We start from the raw sequence: 18492 nt of genomic DNA on the forward strand, positions 1-18492 counted from the left end.
ATTCATTGGGCAATTTATCCTGAGTATGTCGATACCCTACATGTAATGGAAAACTACTGTTTGGGTGCACAGCAGGGCTAGGAAGGGAAGGAGCAGCATTTGAACAGAAAAACTGCCATGTCATGTTTGGAGAGCTCCTGATGTACCCCCCCCCTACAAATCACTCCATTTTGGAAACTAAAATCCTCAAAAGGAATTTATCTAGCTATGTGGTGAGCAGTTTGAATTCCCAGGCGCTTCAAAGAATTTTAGAACGTCGAGCCATAAAAATGATGAAAATACATTTTTACCACAAAAATGTTGCTGTGACCCCAATTTCTCATTTTCATAAAGGTATCCAGAGAAAGTGGACCATTCAATTTGTTGTGCAATTGCTCATCAGTACACCAATACCCCATATGTGGTAAAAAATTACTGTTTGGCGCATGTCAGGGGTCGGATGGGTAGGAGCGCCATTTGAATTTTGGAGTACAAAGTTGAGTGGAATAGATAGACGCCTAACCCTAAACCTAATTTCTTTTTAGGGGGAAGTCATAGCACTTTTCCAGAGCTTTAGTGCTACCAGTAACGTGGATGCCTCCTATAGTCCCATAAACATTTGACGGACCTGAGTGTGGACTTGTTTTTTTTGTTAGTTGAGCTGAAACCTATTGGTGGCAATTTGGGGTACAGAGCATTTTGTATCAGGTCACATTTATCCTTCAAGTGTTTAGCTTTATGCTGAGCACTCACATCTGGGTTTCCATCCACATCTCCAAATTATGTGATTTAGGTGAAGCACCCAACAGATCCATTCACTATATTGAAGAAGCAGAGTTACTCTGTACTCCATTTTGACTCTGTTCAGTGGTGTACATTTTTTCCCAATGTTGCACAAAACTGTTGTTGATTGCACTTTTGTGCATGCCTAAAAATACACTTTAAAAGATGGACATCGCATGACCACAGGACAGATGGGAATTCTAAGTGACTTCCTCTGCCACAGTGATTTTTCCATTAGGAATGTTGTCTGAATCACGTTTTTTCCAAGATTTACACATAAACCACAATGTAAGTGTTCAGTGTAGAGCGCAGGATAAATGTGAGCTGAGCATTACTGTGATCTTTGGGATATATAATGAAAAAAAAAAAATCAACAGTAGTTGATGTATTTGCTTTTTTTTTTATTTAATTTTTTATGCCATTCACCTTGCTGTATAGGTAACCAAACCCAGAGTTTCCTCCTTTGGGATGCTTTGTCAGGTTTTTACTGCAGCTGACTTAATTTTACGAACAAGAACTAACAAGTGCAAATGTGACGCCCCGGACTAGTCGGGTCGTCCCGGGTAGTCACACACAACACCACACCCCCTCCCGGTTAGGTGACATCAGTCAAACTAAAAACCTTGTCACCACCCTCCAGGTTTGATGTCCACACCAGGGGGGCAGAGCCAGGTGGTTGGCTCCACCCACCAAGGAGTTCACAGGCCTGGAGGCGGGAAAACACACAGTCTAGCAGAGTGTAGAGGAGTCTAGTTCAAGTGCAAATCGAGAGCAGTCAAGTTCACAGGCAGTCCTGTGTCCAGACTTCCAAGAGACTACCAGGTGGCTGGGTCGGAGCCCAGTCACCATTGGCAAGGAGGCAGACGGTGGTGGCCGCCTGCAGGAGACCGGGAAGATGACCGGTGGAACCGTAAGGGACCGGGACAGGGTAGTGGCCCGCCGGAACCGAACCGGGGAGCCAACTGGATACCAGAGCACCAGGCAGGGTACTCAGACCCAGTACAAAGCCCTGAACCGACAGGGCCGAGTCAAATCAACTGATTGCGGACTGCCAAGGCATAGAGACCCAAAGGGCCAGCGTCTGCAGGCAAACGGGCTCCTACAGCATATACAAGTCGGGGAGCGGACTACCGGTGTCTAGGCATAGGAGTCAAACATTTACACACAGAGGTTCAGGAGAAAGGCAGAAACCACCAACCTATTCTGGGAGAAGCTGCAGCCGGCTGCAGGCCCCGTTCATCACTCAGTTTGGTAAACCAGAGACTCCAGTGTCTTGTGTCAGAGTGAGTACACCAGTGCCATCAGGCACCGCACCGCAACACTTCACCCTGCACCCCGCCCCTCGCCTACCGGGCCCAACACCCCCTATCCACGGAGGGGTCAAAACCTAGCTGCGCCATTACACCGCTCCCGGGAGTCCCCCATACCTTCACCGCAGCGGTGGTGTCTACAATCACCACAACCCGTAGGTGGCGTCACGAACTAACATCCCAAACCAAACCACCGTGGCCCCGGCCGTGGAACTCCTCACTCAAATTCCCGCGTGTAGCGCCATCTCCCTTGCAGAGCGATGTGATCCCCGAGTCCGTGAGAGGTTCGAGCCACCACCCGCAGTACAAGCACGGATCCGAGCGGCTCGGCGGTCGCAGCCGAGCCTGCGGGGCGGTACACAAGCAGTTATTTGTCCTCAGCAACTGTAATCTTAAACTATCATTATCTTATAAAATCTGCAATGCCGTAATTTCACCACTAAGAAATTACTGCATTGCAGACTTTAAGGGTAAGTGCCCATGATCAGTATTTGCAGCATTTTGGATGCAGCATGCTTCAGCTGTTTTCTAGCTGATTTCTAGAAATCCCATGCCCACTGTGTTTCTTTTTTCCGCATCAAACACTTACCTGCTGTGCGTCTTTCTGGACCGCAACATGTCAATTGTTTGCTGCGGATTCGCACGCGTCCTCCATAGGGAGAATACAAGCGAGAGACCGCAGCGCACTGAACCCTGGTAGTGGGTATGAGCAGCTGCAGTCTCCTGCAGAGGAGACTCATGGCCCCGCAGGTCAGGACCCGCTGCGTCCAGGACACAGCGAGTCCTGATCGTGGGCACATACCCTAAAAGATAACAATAATTTAATTATATGACAGATAAATGTGGTAATGTAGTCTTTTTTACAAAAGGAATATTACATAACTGAAGCTTAGAGGAAATGATAAGTTTCCTTATGTTTTTTCACAGGACTCCACTTTGAAAATACAACAAAGTGGTCTTTTTTTCCACCTGCTTACATAAAAGGCATCTTATCTAAAAAAAAAAAAAAAAAAAAAAAAAAAAAAAAAAGAGAGAGAAACTTTTCTTGAGTACCCTTTAAAACCATTTTGGTATTTTATCCCATAATTTCATATGTCGCTCATGGACCCTCCTTGCTGCCCAATTGTGATAGGAATAGCGCCAGTTACTGAACCATTATCACAATATGTGGCTTGGCTTCTGAGACTCCTTCTTAATTCTGTCTTAACTAAAAGACACATGAGATTTGTAAGAAGGCTTTTTCTTGCCTTGATAGATGTGGACATTTTTTACACAAGAATACCACAAAAATCAAGCATCGAGGCAGCGGGATATGTCCTATGTAAATGTAGCGCCCTTGAATACATCAGGGTGCAGGACCTACCCCCCATGGTTCCAAGTTCCCAGAAACCGGTGTCACCTCCATCAGCACCACAAATCCCAATCAACACCTCACATCATGACCTGTCAGACACACCAGAGGGTTGGTCTAGCTAGAAAAGGGCCACCCACCTAGGAGTGAGGCAGATTGGTTGGAGGGACGAAGTTAGTCTAGTGAGAGCCCTCAAAGTGAGAGGAGCTGGAGTTTTAGCTCCCGGGGAGCTAGAAGGACCGAGGTTGGGTCGCAGACAGTGGTCCGGGACCAGAGGAGTCGGGGACCGGTAGCAGTGACATTGGACAAAGGTGTGACGGACATAGTCTTGGAGGACTGTTGGCACCAGAAACCACAAAAGAACTGACCAGTACCGAGCACAACGGGGTACAGGACCCTTGATCAGGAGCCGATTCAACGTCCTGACAATTGACCTGCAGAGGAAGGGGACTTTCAGGGACCTTCCTGGAGAGCTCAGAGAATGAGGGCATCACCACACCATGGGGGACAGGGTTTTTCAGAGAAAGCAACCTACTAAAGTCCCAAGTGCCTTGGGAGCAAGTCTTCACTTAAAAACTGAAGAACGGGACCTTACAGGTTCAGGCTATAGGACCACACGGACATAAAACTGTGCATGGAGGCAGGCTACGGATTACTATGTGACACCGGTGGGATCGGGTACTTGGACGGGCTCCCCGCAGTGGCAGCGATACACAGAGAATTTGGTTTACCTACAGCTTGTGTGTTTCCTTTATAAACCTCATCCAGCACCACGACTACCCACAGTGAGTACCCTGGTCCCCTGCACCCTGCTCTCCCAAATAACTACCAACACCCTGAGCCTGGGGCCTTCCCTACCTGTGGAGGGACTAACATCTGGCTGCTTAACTCCATCTGCCCCGGTACTCCTTACAGCAGCGGCGGTACTCCCATTACCGCAACCCACAGGTGGCGTCACAAACCTATCCCCTGTAAATACCCACTTTATACGGATCAAAGTGTCCGCCAAGCCGGGTCTGGATGACCCCCTCGAGCCACGATCCCAGATCCGAGCAGCCCGACTAACACCGGTTCATAAAACAGACACGGATGATAGTTATCAAATTTTTTAGGCAGAGCTTTGGATTTCATGTAACACAACACATTCAAGTTTATGAACAAAAGGGTTCTTGTGAAAAACTGGAACCTTGATGGGCACAGCAGTAGCTTGCATCTTAGCAAACCTCTATTTAGAAGTTTTTGAAGAAAAATACATCCACAATATTAAAAATCCTTATATTAAAAGGGAACCTTGTCAGGTAGGTTTTTTTTGTTTTTTTTTTTTTAAATATTAAACTGCTGGAATGTCCACCTGAGCTGTTGCCCATGAATTCAATGTTAATTTCTCTGCCATTAGCAGTCTCCAAAGGCGTTCCAGACAATTTGGCAATACATCCAACTGGCCTCACAACCGCAGACCATGTGAACCACACCAGCCCAGGACCTCAACATCCAGCATCTTAATAACACATTTTGACGGTGCCATGTATTTACTATGGTCTAAAACACACTTCCGCATAAAAAACGTCCGTGTGATGGCGTATGCAAGCCGTGTGTACGTGTAAAATGTCCGTGTTTGTGTGTAAAATGCCCGTGTATGTGTACGTGGAATGTCCGTGTGGAATGTTCGTTTGTGTGTTGCACAATGTCGTTGATACATGTCGGCTGACAGCAGACAGAGTTGCGCGATGAGAATGAACTCGGGTGAATTTCACCCGACTTCATTGTCATGCCGCGGCTCTGTCTGTGTGCCGCGTACTGATTAGTGGTCACCTGTGAAGGATTCACCAGTGACCGCTAATCCCCCGAGTGACTGAAGTAAGCAGCCCTCTCTCATACTTACTGCTCCCGGATCACCAGCGCGGCGAGGAACAGCTGTGCAGAGAATACGCGGCAACAATTACTTTGAATATGCCGGCCGCTCATTAATCAATCTCGTATTCCCTGCTTTCCCCGCCCACCGGCGCCTCTGATTGGTTGCAGTCAGACACGCCCACCACGCTGAGTGACAGCTGTCTCACTGCACCCAATCACAGCAGCCGGTGGGCGTGTCTATACTGTGCAGTAAAGTAAATAAATTTTAAAAAAAAAACGGCGTGCGGTCCCCCCCAATTTTAATACCAGCCAGGGTAAAGTCACACGGCTGAAGCCTGGTATTCTCAGGATGGGGAGCCCCACGTTATGGGGAGCCCCCAGCCTAACAATATCAGTCAGCAGCCCCCCAGAATTGCCGCATACATTATATGTGACAGTTCTGGGACTGTACCTGGCTATTCCCGATTTGCCCTGGTGCATTGGCATTCGGGGTAATAAGGAGTTTTTGGCAGCCCATAGCTGCCAATAAGTCCTAGATTAATCATGTCAGGCGTCTCCCCGAGATACCTTCCATGATTAATCTGTAAATTACAGTAAATAAACACACACACCCGAACAACCCTTTATTAGAAAAAAAAACACTAACAAATTGCCTTGTTCACCAATTTTATAAGCCCGAAAAAGCCCTCCATGTCCGGCGTAATCCAGGAAGGTCCAGCATCGCTTCCAGCTCTGCTGCATGAAGGTGACTGGAGCTGCAGAAGACACCGCCGCTCTTGTCAGCTCCACGCAGCTAATAAAGGGAATAGCGCGATCAGCTGAGCTGTCACTGAGGTTACTCGCGGCCAACGTTGAATACAGCCTGGTTTATAGGGCGGAGTGCTCAGTCAGAAAAAAAACAAAAAAAAAAAAAACTCACTGCAAATATGTCAAAAAACTGACCCGCACATCCTACAAGTGTGTAAAGGTGCCAGCTGAAAAAACCTAGCAAATACAAAATGGATACAGCCGATAATCCTTATACCAGGAGTCCTAGCTGCCCAGACATGGAGGTTAGTCCAGATAGAATCTCATTTTTTCATATAGCAGTAATGCAGTACCAGAGTTCCCTTATACATTGATGGCATTTAGTGTGCAGCTGTATCCATTTTGTATTTGCTAGGTTTTTTCAGCTGGCACCTATACACACTTGTAGGATGTGCGGGTCAGTTTTTTTAAATAGCTACTAAGGCCCCTTTCACACATCAGTTTTTTGCCATTAGTCACAATCAATCGGCTTGACGGATCCGTTGTTTTGTTGCATCAATTTGTCATCCGTTTCTTCAGTTTTTTTTGCCAAATCAGTTTTTTTAAAACTACAAGTGCGTATAGGTGCCAGCTGAAAAAACCTAGCAAATACAAAATATTTATTGGGTGTCATATTACCCCATGCTGCTTTTTTTCCCAGTTTCGATGGAATCTGGGATGGTGCGCCAATTCTCATGTGAACACAGCTAAATAATTTAATAACTTGAAAAGTGAGAACAACAACTAGGATTTTCATTATTTTGCTAGAACAAAAAGGCCAATTTATACTATTCCCAATTATGACTTTCCCGCTTGAGATCTGGCACCAACTAAACTCTACATTTAGAACAGAGGAGACCAAGTTGTCCTGTTATAGACACAAAGCAGGTGAGGGTACGACAACCAAGCAGCACTAAACATGCTCATATTTGGTGAAGAAATCGATTGCCATGGATTTACTGCAATCAATCACTTTAACTACCGGCCCACAATGAAACATGAGTGTACCTAGTAGATAGTACACGGCCATATATTATTACACAAGAACCTTTTCATTCTGCCTTCTTTTATCCATGGGACTTTCTTGGCTGAAATAACAAAAGCAACTGGAAAAAGCTTTAAATCAAATAAATGGTGAAAAGTCCACAGAAACATATGGTGTTATGTTCATTAAAAACAATTTCTTTGATTTATTGCGCGGCTTTAGACGCGGCTGTTCTGCTTCTATCAGTGGGACAGTATTGTGTGGTGTGTTGTATGGGCCACTTACAGGGGATCTGTCCCAGAGTATCCGCTGTCTATACATACGGCCACCATTCAGCTCTGTCAATAGTGATGATGGAAACATTGCTGACTGTTTGCTAAAGTGACAACACAAACGGCAGTTAGAGGGGAGAACCAGTGAGAGAAGTGATGAGGACTATGATCTCTCACCACACAGATTCCTAAAACGGCTGCACAACAATTACCAAATTAAAGAGGATTTCCACTAATAAAACTGTGGCTCATTCCAGAATATTGGTCAGGTAAATAAATATGGAAAATCTGGTATTAAAAAGTAAATAAGAATGATACTACATTTCTAATTGGAGATATTTGTGAATAATCTTATTATTACACCTACCACATATGGGGATAGGATCTTGGAGATTGGAATAACCCTTTATCCTGCCCTTATGTTCTAAGATTGCAGGTGCTATCGCCTTATATGTGTCTATAGGACCCCATACACTTTAGACTAATGTCAGCCAAGCCCTTCAATATCAGCAGTGTACTGTGTATGGGCCTCCGACTATCCTAGACTAGTTGAGCATCAGGGAGGTAACGATCCAGCATGTCTGATTTCGGGCCGATTTAGAAGAGTCTGGCAGCAACTTTCTCATAGAAAAAAAACAAGAAGAGTATTAAGGACCTGGGGGGAGGGAGAGCTGTTGGCCAAACAATCATATGACAGCTCTCTATTGAGTATTGGGAATTATGACATATCTGGTTCACAGTATCTTTTCTGGATTTACCTTAAAATCTTTATTTTCCAAAATGCAAGTTTAAAAGACAACAAAGTGCAATCAAAAATATATTCGGAAAACGTGTCCAAATGGTCAAAGTTACAGCCTCTTTATAATAACAACATTTATTAATTTATATAGTGCCATTAATTCCGTAGCACTTTACATACATAAACATCACTGTCCCTATCAGTATGTCTTTGGAGTACACGGAGGAAACCTACACAAACAAGGGAAGAACATACAAACTCCTTGCAGATGTTGTCCTTGGTGGAGCTTGAGCACAGGACCCCAGCGCTGCAATGCTAACCACTGTGCCACTGTGCATTGGCTCCTCCCAGGGAAAATAACCATTGATGTACAAAAAGGGTGGAATCACAACGACAATCCCCGCATTCAGTCAGTGTAAAAAAAATAAATCCTCTGTGGATTCTATGCTTTTACCTTTCCGTGTATTTTTACTGTGGATTTCATTCATTGCTATACAGTGTGTCCACCGCCATTAACTTGTGAACGGCTATAGGCATAGAATTGGTGTCTAGGTATAGTAAAGTATCCATGCGCTACGCAATGAAACCACCTATAGAGCCACCTGGTGCAAAACAACGGAGTTAGCATTTTTATTTCGACACCTTGCATACAGAAATGCTATGATTAGAACGTGTAAAATTCACAAGGCTGCGGACGTGAAGCGATACCTCATGGAGACCTTCCTACAACTCATTGGGTATGGTGGCTGCGTGGAGTGGCCTCCATGCTCACCTGACCTGACCCCATTGGACTTCTTTCTGTGAGGTCACATCAAACAGCAGGTGTATGCGACCCCTCCACCAACATTGCAGGACCTACGATGACGTATCACAGATGCTTGTGCGAACGTGTCACCTATCATATTGCACAGCGTTCAGCAAGATACAGTATGCTGTCCAGAGTCCAGATGTGCATTGCAGCTGACGGTGGCCACTTTGAGCATCAAAGTTTAATGAGCGCCATATGCGTGATCAGCATTAAATGTTTTTGGGGGGGGTCATGTGTTTTATATTATAGCATTTCTGTACGCAAGGTGTTGATTCGTATTGAATTGATGATGCCCTACAATTTTTTATTTCACTTTTTTCCCCTCTCTTTCCAATTTAAAGATAAAAATGCTAACTCCGTTGTTTTCCACCAGGTGGCGCTATAGGTGGTTTCATTGCGTAGCTCATGGCTACTTTACTATATCTAGACACGACTTCTATGCCTATAGCTGCCGCCGTTCTCAAGTTAATGGTGGTGGAGAGGATATGGGTGGACACACTGTATAGTCAGTGTAATCTGTAGCTAAACTTCGTGTGTAACATATGGGAATCTTACTGTGGATTTTTGGTAAGGTTTTTTTGGACATTCCCACAATGAAATCTGTCTGCATGTTCACATACCCTACTAAAGTGGCAGCAACATTTGGCATAACCACTACCACCCCCCTCAAGTAGTACCTGGCATCTTTGTTGCCAACTTGGGAAACACCAAATTGCCTTTATTACACAGCTTTCAGCTATTTTTTTACGCGTTTCCTCAAACAAAACTGTGCCAACTTGGTGGCCAATGTCTATTAAATATGGGGTCTATTACAAATGTGGTGCCCCTGAGGCTTCAGTCGCCACAGGGTACTGCACCTCACTTAAGGTGCAGTATTCATCTCTGGTAAGGAGGGGGTTAAACACCGGTGTTTCCACATTTCACCTTACATACAGTTTAGGTGCCTCCTCATTGGGGACTGGACTAGGGTAGACAGGGAGGTGGCTATCATGAAGCATGGGACTTTCCTGGTCACTAGGACAACCACCTGGGGGGCGGGCACCACTTGGGGTAGAAGTAGGAGCAACTCTTACACAAACTTCAGTCAAGTCGGGACTACAGTTCTGGCCCCACGATACCATTCTCTTCTTCTTTCTTCACGGGGCCTGAGGCTTGGAGTGGAACGCTCAGTCCGGGTTTCTTACGTTTGGAGGGGCATCCCTTAGGAAAGGACACTTTCAAGCACCAGTGGCTACCTCCAACTTATCTGGGATCAGCTGCGGCCCATCACGGCAAAGACTGGTAGCCTGAGGCTGCATTGGAACTGTGAGTAAAAATACCTGGACCCGCAGCAGCTGACTCAGCCTCTTATTGCCGACACCGTCACCCTGCGCTTCGGCGCCAACGGACGTTCAGTCCCGCATCATCCTTCCGGGGCCCGCTCCACCTGTGGGAAGCAGGACCATCTTTGCTGCAACACTATCAGCCCCGGAGGACATCACCCGCAGCGGCAGCTAATCCCTGGCCGCGTACCACAGGTGGCGTCACGAGACAAACTATCCCCATCATTCCATCCTTCACCTTCCCCCTTTATTGTATGCCTCAAGGCCACGAAGCAAGGCAAGGGCCACCCGTGACATCCCAGACCCGACATCACCGGCTCGGCGACGAGTAAAGTTAACCCCTTGCCCCGTGGGTGTTACAAAAACAAAAACAAAAATAAATTAATTTTGCGTCACTATAAATATGTAACGTGGATTATGTCTACAACTACAAGGAACGATGAACATAAGTTCCAACATTGACCTGTAACTCTTATGTCATGTTGAACTCTCTGGATTTCTTTTCGGGGACAGAGAATTCCACATTTGTTTTCTTGCCTTGATATATTAGCTTCTTGCCCTTCCCTTGAGCACACTTACCAACTTAAAGAAAAAGTGCCAGCCCGTGCCCCTATTACAGAGGGGGAGATGGTGTCAAAAAAGTGAAAGGCTGTCGCTTTAAATCAAAATAATTAGATGATAGAATAATAGCTCATATGTCGGCCACAGATCTGACAGTACTTTCCTATTCGATCCCACCGTGCCCCCCGTACAGAGGTGACCTCAATTCCGCCATCTTCATTATAATAAGAGATTTGGTTAAACTGAATGTTTGAGGAATCAAATATCAAGTATAAAATTTGAAAAAACAGTAACCACAGAGATCAATGTATGGGATAAAGTCATCAGAAGGGCTGAGAGTTCGATAACAATATACTATCTGATGTGGTTCTCCATTGATCAATGCTCGTTTATCTTCCAGTGTTTATCAACTACAATAATTGGCACTGGGCAATGGGAAGTCATCACCATAGTATCATTAATGGGACATTGGTGATAATCCTACACCACACGGCAATATACGCAACTGTTTCTAGAAAAGCTTGTTAAGTATTACAAGAGCGGATCAGGAGGAGATCAGACTAGTTATCTGTTTAAGAAATCTTTGGATGTAGCAGAGCTGAGTTTAGTGCACTGATGTGAAAGACTACTTAAAGAGTAACCATAAATCTATAGTACTCGTGATAATAAGAAACTTTGTAATTTATCTCATCTTTTTCAGTCTTATTATTCTCAGTTTATAAGTAAACTCTCTCGATTTTCCAGTTAATAAAATAGAAGATGACAGTTGGTGCTCATGACGTTCTATGGAAAACTGTAACTTGTTTCAGGAGAAGTTGCATCTGAATATGTCTCTGTCTCTAGATCTTCTGGACCCCTTTCCCCTTCATAGAATTTTAAGAGCATCAACTATCATCTCTTATCTCAGTAATAAGATACTATTAAGTGATGAGAGAGCACTACCATGCTCAGGTGCTGGGTAATGGTGAGGAGCGAGCAATACCATGCTCGGGTGCTCAGTACTAGTGATGAGCGGGCACTACCATGCTCAGTACTAGTGATGAGCGGGCACTACCATGCTCAGGTGCTCAGTACTAGTGATGAGCGAGCACTATCATGCTCGGGTGCTCGGTACTAGTAATGAGAGAGCACTACTATGCTCAGGTGCTCAGTACTAGTGATGAGCGGGCACTACCATGCTCAGGTGCTCAGTACTAGTGATGAGCGGGCACTACCATGCTCAGGTGCTCAGTACTAGTAATGAGAGAGCACTATCATGCTCAGGTGCTCAGTACTAGTGGTGAATGAGCAGTACCATGCTTAGGTGCTCGCTATTAGTGATGAGCGAACACTTCGATGCTCGGGTGCTCGGTACTATGATGAACGAGCCCCGCCACGCTCAGGTGCTTGGTACTAGTGATAAGCGAGCACTACCATGCTCAAGTGCTTGGTACTAGTGATGAGCGAGCCCCGCCACGCTCAGGTACTAGTGATGAGCGGGCACTACCATGCTCAGGTGCACGGTACTAGTGATAAGCGGGCACTACCCTGCTCAGGTGCTCGGTACTAGTGATGAGCGGGCACTACCATGCTCGGGTGCCCAGTACCAGTGATGAGCAGGCACTACAATGCTCGGGTGCACGGTACTAGTGATAAGTGAGCACTACCATGCTCGGGTGTTCAGTACTAGTGATGAGCGAGCCCCGCCACGCTCAGGTGCTCTATACTAGTGATGAGCGGGCACTGTCATGCTCGGGTGCACAGTACTAGTGATAAGCGGGCACTACCATGCTCAGCTGCACAGTACTAGTGATGAGCGGGCACTACCATGCTCGGGTGCACGATAATAGTGATGAGCGTTCACGACCATGCTCAGCTGCACAGTACTAGTGATGAGCGGGCACTACCATCCTCGCTACTCATAATGAGCAGTTGGATGCTCTGATGGGCGCAACTCAAGTACCTGAGTATAATCAAAGTTAATGGGGAACTCAAGCATTTTTATGGAAGATTTCACGGAACAATGCTTGAGTTCCCCATTGACTTCCATTATACTCGGTACTCGAGTCGCGCCCATCAGAACATCCAACTACTCGTTACGAGTACAGAGCATGGTAGTGCTCGCTCATCACTAGACAATATGGTTCACTGATTGCAGATGTTACCCATGAGCTGACAGTGAAAGATCAGTCCAGGAGAATAAAGAAGCTAATATCTCTGACAATATATATGTCACGCTCCCCGGGTCCCCTGTGCTGCCCTCCGGCTCACCTGTCATGCTCCCCGCTCTCCAGCACCCCTTGCCAGCGCGTCCCCAGCGTCCTGGTCCCCGCACCCGGCGTCCGTCGGCTTCACAGCTCCATCCTGGCCCTGCTGCTTCCTCCTCGCAGCTTCCTGCTCTGGCTTCTGGCACTCGGGCAGCGCGCATGCGCATTAGGGCGCGCGCGCGGTCATTGACCCTTTCTTAAAGGGCCAGCGTCCATTAACAGGAAATGATGCAAAACAGGTACAGGGTATAAAGGGGGTTTATGTCCAAGGGGGCGGGGCCTGATCTTCGTGTTTCTTAAGCTAGGAGTCAGGTCTCCTGGTGTATATGTGTATATACTCACCTATCTCTCTTGTAGAGCCGTGCCTGCCTCGCCATCCGGTCCAGACCGAATCCCGAACCCCGAACGCAGTCCATCTGCCATCCCGACAGTCCGTACCATCTCGGATCCCTGCGGTGACCTGTCATCTCGCTCCAAAGGTTCCGGACCCCGCCTGACATCTTCTCGGCTTCCGAACCTGAGCTGCGTCACCCGGACTACCACCAGTGACTCCGTAGTCCCAGGGACTTCTCCGTTATACTCCTGTGCACGGACTGTTCTGCTGCCTATAGTGCTCCAGCTACCGGACCCCTTACCACCATCTAGGAGTTCGGCCCAGTGGATCCACCTCCTGGGTCTGCCCGTCCACCTGGCCCTGACAATATATTACCTTGCTTATTTTCATGTGTACGTTTGATTTCTGAAATAAAAATTACTACAATTACTCTTAAAGCTCTGTTGCTTTATTCTACGTGCAATCTCATAGTATTCATCATTATATGCAATGCACTGACTGCAGATTAATCTGACACAGTGCATATGTGGTACAATCCTCCATCTACTGTATCTACACTGGATCTGAGTCTACAGTGGACAGGTCATGTAGTCCTACATCTCAGTCTACACTGGACATTAAAGGGAATCTGTCTGCAGATTTTTGAAACCTCATCTGAGAAACAGCATGATGTAGGCAAAGAGATCCTGAATCCATCAGTGTATAACTTAGTTTACTGGGTGCAGCAGTTGTGACAGGGTTTTTATATTTCGCAATGCAGCAGAGCTCAGAAAGTTAACCCGCAAACACCAGGCTCTATATGTACAATGTCTATAGACAAAGCAGTGCTAATCATAGGGGGGGGGATCGTGGAGGGACTAGTACAGTCCAGGAATGATAATCCCAGGTGATGAAACCTTCACTTAAGTAAACAACAGCACACAGGGTAATAAATGACACATCGTTGAATTTAGTGTGTCAGTCTCTATCTCCTGATTACACAGTTACACAGCAAAACATGGAGTGGTCAGGTGCTATAATCCCTCATTTCAGTGTGTACTGGACATTAAGGGTACCTTCACACTTAGCGATGCAGCAGCGATCCGACCAGCGATCTGACCTGGTCAGGATCGCTGCTGCATCGCTACATGGTCGCTGGTGAGCTGTCAAACAGGCAGATCTCACCAGCGACCAGTGAACAGCCCCCAGCCAGCAGCGACGTGCAAGCGACGTTGCGCTTGCACGGAGCCGCCGTCTGGAAGCTGCGGAGACTGGTAACTAAGGTAAACATCGGGTATGGTTACCCGATGTTTACATTAGTTACCAGTGTGAGCAGGGAGCAGGGAGCCGCGCACACTAAGCGCTGGCTCCTTGCTCTCCTAGCTACAGTACACATCGGGTTAATTAACCCGATGTGTAATGCAGCTACATGTGCAGAGAGCAGGGAGCCGCGCACACTGAGCGCTGGCTCCTTGCTCTCCTAGCTGCTGTACACATCGGGTTAATTAACCCGATGTGTACAGCAGCTACATGTGCAGAGAGCCGGAGCCGGCAGCACAGGCAGCGTGAGAGCTGCGGAGGCTGGTAACTAAGGTAAATATCGGGTAACCACCTTGGTTACCCGATGTTTATCTTGGATACAGCTTACCTCAGCTGTCAGACGCCGGCTCCTGCTCCTTGCTCGCTTCATTTGTCGCTCTCTTGCTGTCACACACAGCGATCTGTGTGTCACAGCAGGAGAGCGGCTTTGAAGAAAACGAACCAGGGCTGTGTGTAACGAGCAGCGATCTCGCAGCAGGGGCCAGATCGCTGCTCAGTGTCACACACAGCGAGATCGCTAATGAGGTCACTGCTGCGTCACAAAAAGCGTGACTCAGCAGCGATCTCGGCAGCGATCTCGCTGTGTGTGAAGCACCCCTAAGTCTTGCCTACCAATTACAGGTAGTATAGTTCTGCCTCTTATGTACAGTGAACAGGTGACATATTCTCATTATATATATATATATATAAATAAATAAATAAATAAATAAAATGGACAGGTGATAGAATCCAACATCTTCATATAGAGTGGACAGGTGCTATAATCCTCATCTCAGTCTATACTGGACACTAGGTGATGTCTACAGACGACACGTAGTATAGTTCTAAACATCTGTATGCATAGCGACAGATGAACAGATGATATCCAATAATTATATAATATATATATTACACATACATACATACATACATACAGACAGACATACACACACAGTATGCATATATCCACCCATCATCTTCATCATATATGGTGAATAGATGACATTTTTATCTATACAGTACAGGTAGATAGTATAGTTCTGCCTATTTCTGTAAACTGAACTGGTAATATAATACCTAATGTTAATCTATATAGTACAGGTAATGTAATTCCATCACTGTCTCTATGGCACATGTGATATAATCCCAACCTGTTTATATATAGTCTCTATAGTCCACATAATCCCGCACCTCTATAAATATTGGACAGGTGCATGTACAATATATGTGTATAACAGGTCTCATAAACTTTCAATCCCACTAGTGGAACATCCCTCTGTTGCTCCCCACACTTTTAACCCTTTCCAGGGCAGCCATTGTCACAAAGTAGATTTGCCATCCAATTAAAAGCAGAATTTATGCTCCTACACAAATCAATTAAGTTGATTGATCGGTAAGTGGGACGGTGGCTGACAGTCAATGTTGTGCTCATTACCTGGTGACAGCTCCCCTTCGCTCAGGTCCCCGGAGTCTGTGTCCATGGTGGGGTGCTGTGATTTGGAATCCACGGCTCACTCCAAGACAATATAGACTTGTGTTCCAGTGACGAAAAAAAATCTTTTATTGCTGAAACAATAGTCCAGGCGTCATATGTTCATTAGTAATGAAGTGAAGTGGCGTAGCTGCACCATCATATGTGGAACGTTTGGTCAGACATGACCTTTTTCAACTCATTGTCATTTCCTACAAAAAAAATAAAATTCAACAATTAGGAATTAATCCGAGATTCTAATCATCACTTGTATATGCATGAAAGTCTGAAGAAATAAAATATTATAGGATATTCATATAAATGAAGAATATCCATAAAATCAGTGTGTTCTGTTCTCTATTAGGCTCTGAAGTAATCAATATTATAATTAGCTATTAGTTATCATCTGTCACTTTTATCACCTAAACCTGTGAAGTAGCAGTTATTAATGTGGCATATGGATATTTCTTCAGATGGTATAGTCACCAGAGTACGACTGTCATTGGATTTATCTACTAATATTGATAATAGTGGTGCGGGGAGAATCATACAAACCGGTATAGTAACGCTGCATGCAGCATAGAAATATACATCATAGGGACATGAATGATATCTGTAAATGATGGGAAAAGCTGCAGATATAATATGAATAAACTGGTCACTGGAGCTAATACTAATGAATATGAAGACAGATCCAAAATTGCCAAAGACGGTATCAAGTGCCATTAGTAAGGTAGGACTAGAACTGGTCAGCAAGTGCAGAGACATCAGAGAGAAGGGAGAGCAGCCATATACCTGTATCAGCAGCGGAGTGTGCCTGGAGGACGCCGAGCACTGAGAGTCCTGGATACAACTGCTCCATTATATAGGATGGGAGCCGTGATGTCATAATGGAAGAGTACACCCCTCCGGGAGGAGCGTCAGGCTCAGACATAGCAATGGCAGACAACAGAGCTGCCTCCCCGAGCTCCACGCTGCAGAAATGCCACATCTGGGGGCTGTCGGGGAACTTTGTGCCTGGATGTAGGACTGTCACATAGCATTACAGTGTGGAAGTCCGAGTAATGAGGTTGGAAGAGGAATTATAATAAGAAAACTGATAACATTAGTACATAATGCATTATTTTTGCTTTAATTGTTGTATTTTTTGTAACTGTTACTTTTGAATGTTTGTTTGTATATGAACCTCTGAATTGTAAAGCACTGCGGAATATGTTGGCACTATAGAAATGAAGATTATTATTATTATAACTGAAAATACAATGAAGAAATAGGCAAAATATGGATCTGTTCGATGATTTGCTGTCTTACAATCTGATTATTATTATTTATTCATTCCATGGCACTTTACATTTGATGATATGAAACAAACACCTATAGGAAACAAAAGCCAATAGGCAGAGGAGTTCATAGAAATCATGGGGACTCCTAGCAAATGTCTGAATGTCCCCCCAACTCACCCCCCCAAAAAAAATGAAATAATCAACAAGTGTTATTAAATCCAGGCATCCAAGTATTAGTTAGATGCCAAACATTGTCCAAGAAAGAGATTGCCTTGAAATAGATGTTCCATAATATACGGTGCCATGTGCCATAATACACTGTGCAATGTGCCATAATACACTGTGCAATGTGCCATAATACATGTGCCATAATACATTGTGCCATGTACCACTATACACGGAGCCATGTGCCATAATACACGGTGCCATGTGTAATAATACAAGGTTTCATGTGCTATAATACATGGTGCCATGTGCCATAATACAAGGTTGCATGTGCCATAATACACCGTGCCATGTGCTATAATACACGGTGCCATGTGCCATAATACACAGTGCCATGTGCTATAATACACAATGCCATGTGCCATAATACACAGTGCCATGTGCCATAATACACAGTACCATGTGTCAAAATTGTGCCATGGGCCATTATACACGGAGCCATGTGTAATAATACAAGGTTTCATGTGCTATAATACACGGTGCCATGTGCCATAATACACAGTGCCATGTGCCATAATACACAGTGCCATGTGTCAAAATTGTGCCATGGGCCATTATACACGGAGCCATGTGTAATAATACAAGGTTTCATGTGCTATAATACACGGTGCCATGTGCCATAATACAAGGTTGCATGTGCCATAATACACAGAGCCATGTGCCATAATACACTGTGCAATGTGCCATAATACATATGCCACGTGCCATAATACATTGTGCCATGTGCCATAATACACGGTGCCATGTGTAATAATACAAGGTTTCATGTGCTATAATACACGGAGCCATGTGCCATAATGCACGGTGCCATGTGCCATCGTATATCAAGCCATAATACATTGTGCCATTATACTTCTTGTCATGTGCCATTATACATCAAGCCAGAATAATACATCATGCCACAA

General features: G+C 45.4%; 1 protein-coding gene across 1 annotated transcript in view; it reads right to left on the bottom strand.

Moving 5' to 3' along the window:
* Positions 1–16933, bottom strand: part of TNFAIP8L3 (TNF alpha induced protein 8 like 3) — a 157553-nt gene extending 140620 nt beyond the window's left edge. Inside the window, exons 1-2 of the mRNA XM_075342742.1 lie at positions 16875–16933; positions 16044–16291 (exon numbers count right to left, since the gene is read on the bottom strand). Of these exons, the coding sequence (XP_075198857.1) occupies positions 16044–16089 (46 nt within the window). The 5' untranslated portion in view covers positions 16090–16291; positions 16875–16933. The remainder of the gene's footprint in view (positions 1–16043; positions 16292–16874) is intronic.
* Between the last annotated feature and the right edge of the window lie 1559 nt (positions 16934–18492).

Source organism: Anomaloglossus baeobatrachus, chromosome 4 (genome assembly GCF_048569485.1).
Source record: "Anomaloglossus baeobatrachus isolate aAnoBae1 chromosome 4, aAnoBae1.hap1, whole genome shotgun sequence".
Lineage (NCBI taxonomy): Eukaryota > Metazoa > Chordata > Amphibia > Anura > Aromobatidae > Anomaloglossus > Anomaloglossus baeobatrachus.